The sequence below is a fragment of the Rhinichthys klamathensis genome, unplaced genomic scaffold (assembly GCF_029890125.1).
Source record: "Rhinichthys klamathensis goyatoka isolate OS25496 unplaced genomic scaffold, OSU_Roscu_1.1 h1tg000191l_1, whole genome shotgun sequence".
Lineage (NCBI taxonomy): Eukaryota > Metazoa > Chordata > Actinopteri > Cypriniformes > Leuciscidae > Rhinichthys > Rhinichthys klamathensis.
This window is the reverse complement of record NW_026606717.1, coordinates 3,762,378-3,771,049: the sequence shown is the minus strand read 5'-3', so window position 1 is coordinate 3,771,049 and position 8,672 is coordinate 3,762,378. Positions and strand designations below refer to the sequence as shown.

The window sequence follows — 8,672 nt, the reverse complement described above, 5'->3', positions numbered from 1 at the left end:
GGACCATACAGCTATCTCATTTCTATTATATAAACAACCCAGAAACAAAGGGTACTGGTTTGGGTGCAATATCCTCAAGGTCTCCTACCCATTTCAGACTGTTTTCAGACGGCTGTGTCAATGTGTCCCACCTCCATAGCACTTCAGTAGTAGTAGTAGTTTATTTTTTAGAAAACATAAAATAAGAATTATACAAACATGCTTTCACATATACAAATAAAATTAAAATAATAGTTATATAAGGAACTGTGCTTCTCAGCACAAACTTCCAAAATTAATAAAGGTCATTCAACTTAGAAATTCCCATGTTCAAAAAGGAGTAGGAAGAAGTTCATAGCAAACTTTTCAAGTCCTACCCCCTTCTCTATTGGTATCATTTAGTTAAATACAAAACAATTTGACACTTCTCATATACATACGTCTTTACATAGACTGTATATCAACTTACCTACTGTTCACATAAACCCATGCCTTCACATAGAAACAAATGCATACCTACATTCATGCAATACGATACTATTGTACAATACTATCACCTCAAGGCCTTTTCATATTCATTTAATATCTTCAGTTTAAATAGTTTTTTTAATTTACTCATAGTTGTACATGATTTCATCTCTTCACTGCAGCTGTTCCATACATTCACTCCTTTTGTTGTGATGCAGTGATATCTAGAATTTGTTCGTATATGTTTCTTTCTAAATACCAATGTTCCTCTTAAGTGATGTTTGCTCTCTCTCATTTGGAACAACCCCTGAATACTGGTCGATAGCTGTTGATTATTTATTTTATACATAATTTGTGCAGTTTTAAAGTCAACAATATCTCTAAATTTGAATGCTTTTAATCTAATAAACAATGGAGTAGTTGGTGCTCTATAAGTGGTTTTATTAACAATTCTTATTGCTCTCTTTTGAAGGATAAAAATAGATTCAGTGTTGGTTTTGTAAGTGTTTCCCCATACTTCCAAACAATAAGAAATGTATGGAAGTATGAAGGAACAATACAACATGTACAATGTTTGTTGATTTAATAGGTAATTTATTTTACACAATATAGCAATTGATTTTGATATTTTTGCCTTAATATAATGTATATGTTGCTTCCAACATAATTTTTCATCGATTATTACTCCCAAAAATTTTATTTCTTTTACTCTTTCTATTTCAATATCATTTATCATAAGTTTTTTATTTATAGTTGTAGCACGATTACCAAAAATGATAAATTTAGTTTTACTTAAGTTCAGTGTTAGTTTATTTGCATCAAACCAGCTCTTCATCTTTTTTAATTCATTTTCCCCTGTATTCAAGAGTTGTTGCAGGTTTTCTCCAGAACAAATTAAACTAGTATCATCAGCAAATAAAATGGTTTTCAGTGTTTTAGATACCTCCCATACATTATTTATATACAAATTAAACAACACTGGTCCCAACACTGACCCCTGGGGAACCCCGCAGGTAATTTTCTTTAACTTTGAATTATGGTTTTTCAATTCAACATATTGTTGTCGATTATGTAAATAGCTATTTAACCAAGAAAGTGCCGTCCCCCTAATTCCATATTTGTGTAATTTCATAATCAATAAATCGTGGTCTACCGTATCAAATGCCTTCTTAAGATCCAAAAATATCCCCACTGCATATTTTTTTTGTTCTATTGATTTTGTTATTTCTTCCACAAATTGAATAAGTGCATGTGCAGTTGTCCTATTTGCCCTGAAACCATATTGCTGATCACACAGTATATTATGTTTAGTAATGAAATCATTAAGCCTTTTAGAGAATATTTTTTCTAATATTTTTGAAAATTGGGAGAGCAGTGAAACAGGTCTGTAGTTTTGAAAGTGTATGTTTTCCATCAGCCTTATATACAGGTATCACTTTTGCCATTTTCATTTTATCTGGAAAGACTCCAGTTTTCAAAGATAGATTGCATACATGCGTTAGAGGCTTAACAACACAACCAATAATAAACCATAAACATGTCTATTCCATTCCAATCAGTTGACTTTTTACTCTTAAATGTTTCAACAACCTCTATAATTTCTTTTTCATCTGTTTCCTTAACAAACATAGATTCAATAACATTTACATTCTTGCTTAGCACATCATTAATACTGACAGTTTTTGCAAACCCCTCAGCCAAACCTGGACCAACTCCAACAAAAAAATCATTAAATTCATTTGCAGCTAAGGTCATATCCTTAACTTCTATATTGTTTTTTTGTCAGAAAATATTTAGTATCTCCAGTTTTGCCTTTTTTATTCTTGATAATTTCATTCAGCACCTTCCAGGTATTTCTTATATTGCTTCTATTTTTCTCCAGTAGTTTACTATAATAAGTCTTTTTACTGTTTCTCATGATTCAGGTTAATTTGTTTTTATATATCTTATATTTATTTTCTGATTCTTTTGTCCTCTTCTTTAAAAACTCTTTATATAATAAATTTTTCTTCTTACACGCATTTAATATTCCATTAGTTATCCACGGTTTTTCATCAGATTTCAGTTTTACTTCTTTTTTTACTACAGGACATTTTTTTTCATAAAGTGTTGTTACGATATTCAAAAATGAATCATAGGCTTCATTCACATTATCTACGCACACTTTGCCCCAGTCTTGTTTCATTAAATCCTCTTTTAATGTATTGATGTTTTCTTGGGTTCTGTATCGGGTCATTGTGTATATTTTGTCGTCTTTCTTGGTCCTGGTGTAGCTATGTAGGCCTATGTTTGCAAAAACTGGCAAATGGTCACTGACGTCATTAATTATTAGTCCACTTTCAACTTTATAGTCAATGACATTGGTAAATATGTTATCAATTAATGTAGCACTATTTGTTGTAATTCTCGTTGGTCGAGTGATTGAGGGATATAAACCGGTACTATACATCAAATTAATAAACTCTGTAGTTTTATTATGTTCATGTGGGTTGAGCAAATCAATATTTAAGTCTCCGCAGATAAAAACCATTTTTTTCTGTTATTACTATTACTAAATATTTCTGTTATTTTTCCCTTAAACATGTCAATATTTGATCCCGGTTTCCTATAAATGCAACTAATTAGAATGTTCTTAGATTTTTCCATTTCAATCTGTACTGTGATGCATTCCATGATTGTATCTAAAACAAAAGACATTTTATTAATTATTTTACATTGATATCTTTGGTCAATATATAATGCAACCCCCCCGGGACCTTTGGATTGTTTCCTGTTGATGATAAACAGTTCGTATCCCTCAATCTCAACCAAATCATGATGTTCTTCCGTGAGCCAAGTTTCTGTTATTGCTATTGCTGTGAATTTATTTTCCACTTGTTTTAGGCACTGTTTAATTTTTGAAAAGTTTGTGATAAGGCTCCTGCTGTTAAAATGTATAATTGATATTGTGCCATCCATTTTTATGTGTTTTTTGAACTGCTCAACTGTATAATATTCACACTGGCTGTCAGTACCAATGTAAAAGTTATTATCTGGGTCAATGTCATTTTCAATATCTTGTGATTTATGTTCTGTATATTTGAAAGTTTCCAAGTTCAGCTGTTCATATTTAGCAGATGAGTTTCTGTCCGAATTTTTCATAGTCATTGCTTTTAATAAGTTCAGTTCAGTTTATATTCAGTTACCTTATGTAGATCTATGTTGCTCTCGATTCATTCCTTTCTTCAAACTTATCCAGCTCAGTGATGTCCCTGACGAGAAGCACTTTCGCTGTCTCAGGTGTCGACCCATGTAGTTTGATGAATATTTTACAATTTCTTACCCATGTTGCTTGGATCTTGTTTTGTTTTCTGAGTATGCGTGCCTTCTTGGCGATGTCAGCATTTTTCTTGGTAAGGTGGTCGTTGATGTATACTTCAGTGCCTTTTAATTTCCTTCCCTGTCTGAGGAGTGCTGTCTTTTTCTTTCTGTTCGTGAACCGGATTATTACCAACGGAGTGGCCATTTTGTTTTTGCTCGGCAAGGTATGACATGCTTCAATATCCTCGCTGTCAACATAAATGTCTTTGCTGTCCAAAAAGCAAGTCACCTGTTGCTCCAGCGACTCCTTCTCCCCCTCAGAGGCTTCACTCATTCCGGCAGCAGTATGCCCAGCGTCTGCAGCCACCCTGGCATAGTTCCGGTGTTTGGTTCTCAGGCCGCTGATAACCACATCATTAATTCTGGAGTATTGCTCGAGGTCAGCAACTCGAGTCTCCAGAATAGCGATCTTTCGGTCCTTCTCCAAGCTTTGCCTCTTTAGCATTTGTATTTCCCCCATCAAATCCATGATTTTCTTTTGTTGCTCTGCTACAGTTGAAATCTCCGCCGACAAGAAGTCCAGAGATTTCTTGATCTCCTCCACCTCATCGGGTAGGATATTTTTCTTAGGCGGCATATTCTCCCCATAACTTTTGAATTGTTGTGTATATATACAGACTTTGTTTTGATATTTCAAAGTTTCAGTTGTTCATTGTTGCAACAGTCTCACTGCGTGCGTGACGCGCGAGTGATTCCATTGTCTCATATTATAGGATGATATATTGCGTTCAACCCACTTGAAGTGGGTTCTGATGGAAGTAAAGGAAAGAATGGCTTGAATCTCACACATTCAAGTAGCAAAACCTCCATTAGATTGCTATTGAACTGCTTCTTATAGCTAAAAACAGTCTTTGGACCAAAGTGTTGTTAATGATTTCTGAAGGGGGAGTAGAGATGTTTGCTATGGGGAGGGGGGAGGTCCAAGTCCATTTAGGTTGACGCACTAGAGAGAGTAGGACAGAACATTTGGTTTAAAGCTCTTTTGAGTTTTTTCACTTGCTCACTTGAGGAAACCATTGCCCACCAACCTCAGTGCTAAGGTATGTTCATTGTTCCATTGGATAGACCTACAGGTTACAGACTTCGGAGCAATCGCAGCAATGTGGGAATTCTTTCTTTGCCTGCTACCTTATCTAATGCTGATCCTGGTAAAGATTTTGCTTCGATTGAACTGGATCTGCCATCTTGCAGATAGTACCGTTCAGCAGTTGGGTCACTGTATGTGGATTATGGCCTGTAGAGTTCTGAAACTGCCGCATATTCCAGTCTCCAAATCCATAGGAGAATGCCAGGGAGAAGTCAGACTGATCTGTAAACCCACGGCCCTTGCCAGCCACCTGAAGAAACACTGCTATGCTTTGACCCAGCCTCCATTGGCACGGTGGCCTCAGACCGACCCTCATCTTCAGATAATCACCCATCTCATGTGGCCCACAGAGGAAGGTGCTGAACTCCAAGGAGGAGTCCGCTTTAAAAGGGATAACCTTCTCCTAGAGGACGGGGGTATTGTGGCCCTGGACTGGGCTGTGAGTCTGATGGAGCAACAAGTTCAGACCAAAAGGGATCATCATCCTGGTGGAAAAGTTCTGGGCCTTCACTCTAGCAATCCGGCTATTGTTGTTATAATTCCTAATGCCCTGGGCAGAGTAACGCCACACTTGATCAGATTGTGCCACCAGGCTTTGCAACAGGGTTTCTATCCAGTGGTGTTCCATCGACGTGGTCAAGGTGGTTGCCCGCTGACCACTCCACACTACCAGGAGTTCGGAAATCCTTCTGACCTTGTGCAAGCGGTAGCATACTTGCGGAGTCATCATCCATCCTCAACTTTGCTTGCAATAAGTGAGGGCTCGGGATCAGGGTTGCTGCTGTCATATCTGGGGGAATGTGGCTCTTCATCCTACCTGACGGCTGCTGCTTGCATCTCTCCTGTGTTTCATGGCCAACTGTGGTTCGAGTATGAGCTTCCTTGGCTCTATCACTGGATAGCCCTCATCTATCGCAAGCTTCAAATAAACAGGTAGCAAATTACACAGAAATGTAGACCTTTGATCTTTAATGAAGGTGTTATCTTGCATGCATGTTCTGGACTGCAGAATCTACTGCTGTAGTACTGTTAAGGTACTGGTTAAAGAAATAGATGTCTTAAAAATGATACATCTCTAGAAATGGAAGAAAGCATAATAAAAAAGTAGTTCATTCAACTTAAGCATTTCAAGAAACATCCTATGCCATTTGACATCACTCAAGTCAAACCTTGTGACACTGAATTTTGTGAGCCTTAAAGGGATAGTTCACCAAAAAATTTAAATTATCCCATGATTTACTTACCCTCAAGCCATCCTAGGTGTATGATGATCTTCTTTCAGACGAGTTACATAAAAAAAAATATATCATTGTTCTTCCAAGCTTTATAATGGTAGTGAATGGCGGTCCTAATTTTGAAGTCCAAAAAAGTGCATCCATCCATTATAAAAGTAATCCTTATGACTTCAGGGGGTTAATAAAGGCCTTCTGGGTTTAATAAGAAAAATATCCATATTTAAAACTTTATAGAATAAATTAACTAGCTTCCAGCAGACGGCCTACGCAAGTCGACTTGCGTCAAAAGAGTAACCCCGACAAGTTCCTCTTCTCTTTAAAAATTAATGACCGGTGTTTTGTTTTGCTCTATCCTCTGCGCTTCCACGTTCATCAGTACGTCATGCATCAGGTCAGAGGTCACTCTTTCGCCGTAAATTGATGCGTACGGCTGTTTGTCGGAAGCTAGTTATTTTAGTTTATGAAGTTTTAAATATGGATATTTTCGCTTCAGAAGGCCTTTATTAACCCCCGGAGCCATGTGGAGTATTTTTATGATGATGGATGGACTTTTTTGGCCTTCAAAATCTTTTCCCCCATTCACTGCCATTATAAAGCTTGGAAGAGCCAGGACATTTTTTAAAAGATCTCCGATTGCATTCGTCTGAAAGAAGAAAGTCATATACACCTTATATGGCTTGAGGGTGAGTAAATCATGAGGTATTTTTCATTTTTGGGTGAACTATCCCCTTTAACAATGATCTTGCCACAACTTGGCACACAAATCATATGGACTACTTTTATGGTGCTTTATGGCCATTTTTGATGGTGCCAAATCCTGTTCCTGGAGATCTACCTTCCTAAAAAGTTCAGCTCCAACCCCGATCATACAACTGAACCAGATAAATAAGATCTAAGCACTTGATAATTACAGACAGGTGTGTTTGATCAGGGTTGGATCTGAACTTTGCAGGTAGGTAGATCGCCAGGAACAGGATTGGACACCCTTGGCCTACAGCATCAATCCATTCCATTTTCTCTTATGCTGCCCACACATTACAGTACATCATTTTAGCTCTGATTTTCAACTTGCGACAGTCAATGGTGATTTTAGACAAAAGCCGTGATCTGAAAGAAGTGCCAATACATCTCTGATGCCCGAGTCATCTACACCTACATACAAAAAAAAATCTACACCTGTCAGCGATTCAAGGCCTGCAGTATATTGGCCTGCAATATCTTTGGCTTGGAACAACAGTAAAAAACGTTATTTTTATTTTTGGGTGAACTGAATCTTGTGAATGGAAAAGTACAAAATCTGCAAGCTAAGTTAGGGTGTTGTAAGATGTCAGTGCAAACCTGCCATATTAAAAGGCAACTAGGATTACAAACTGTTTGAATTTAAACATTTGACCCCTTCCACAGGTACGCTACTGCTTTGAGCGCTGTGATGGATGTAGCAAAAATTCTACACTCCACCTCTTTGCAAGATATAGAAGAGCTCATGTTCTGTGCTACTAAGCAGTCTGATCACAGAATGTCAGACTCAATAGACCATGTTGGAAAGGACCGTTCAAGATCATCAACAAAGCCTGATTGGGCAAGTTATTGGGAGAGGAATGAACCTTTGCGAGATGCAGACGAAGTGGCAGTGCCAGTGCTCTGTTTGTGTAGCCGAGATGATCCTTTACTTCCACCTCTCTCCACTGTACCCAAGGCACTTTTTCATGATAGCCCTTACTTTCTGCTGGCCATAACAGAACAGGGAGGCCACTGTGGCTTTCTTCATGAGGATAGACATGGAGGTACTACTTCCTGGAGTCATTTTGTGGTGTTGGAATACTTTCGGGTAGTTGCCGATTTCTTCGGGGTAGAAGAGAAGAAAGGGTTCAAGGATGATGTTGCACACCGTGGCAGCCAGGGCCTGAGGCATAGCGCCAGTGCTGTGCTGTCCAGAAGGAGGAGGTCAACCTTGCTTCGCAAAGAAAGGCCCATCTTAGGTTCACGAAGACGGCAGATCTCAACTCCCTCGGACAGATTCACATTTGAAGAAGAGCATGTGGATTTTACTTGGAATAGATCCTACACTCGCTGAGTGAGGGAAGCAGGTGGTATCATAAGATCATAGTAGATTGGCAGTGCTAAACTTAATACCAAGAGGCACATAATATGTTTAAAAACTGTTAGGTTTCCCTCAGTTAGGAAACCACATTTGTGTGAAAATGAGCAAGAAGGAGATTACAATACAGATTTCAAAAAACAAACAAAATGGAGATGTAATAAAAAAAGACATGTACTGACTGGCATGGGGCTTAATCAGCCTATACCATTAGATACTATATTAAGCTATCCCATTTTCTTTGTACAAACTAATCACTTGGAGCAAGCTGGGCAACTCTCTGTATGCAAGTCAGTTTCTCCTCAATACAGTAGATATGATACCACAGTAAAGAGCTCTATAACACATTATCTGAATTCAAGAGCACAGTGTTCAAAGGAATCAATATTGTTAATTAACTTGAACATTGATCATGAAAAGTATGTACAGGAAAGACTACACTTTT

The 8,672-nt window shown here is 37.7% G+C and overlaps 2 protein-coding genes across 2 annotated transcripts in view; both read left to right on the top strand.

The window, feature by feature from the left end:
* The first annotated feature begins 923 nt into the window (after positions 1 to 923).
* ccdc82 (coiled-coil domain containing 82) overlaps positions 924 to 8,672 on the top strand; it is a 152,136-nt gene continuing 144,387 nt past the window's right edge. Inside the window, exon 1 of the mRNA XM_056262127.1 lies at positions 924 to 937. The gene's annotated coding sequence lies outside the window, so the exon portion shown is untranslated. The remainder of the gene's footprint in view (positions 938 to 8,672) is intronic.
* LOC130095388 (protein ABHD15) lies at positions 4,807 to 8,297 on the top strand. Its single transcript, XM_056262125.1, has 2 exons — positions 4,807 to 5,827; positions 7,534 to 8,297. Exons 1-2 carry the CDS (start codon positions 4,908 to 4,910, stop codon positions 8,201 to 8,203), a joined length of 1,590 nt encoding a protein of 529 aa, XP_056118100.1. The 5' UTR covers positions 4,807 to 4,907; the 3' UTR covers positions 8,204 to 8,297.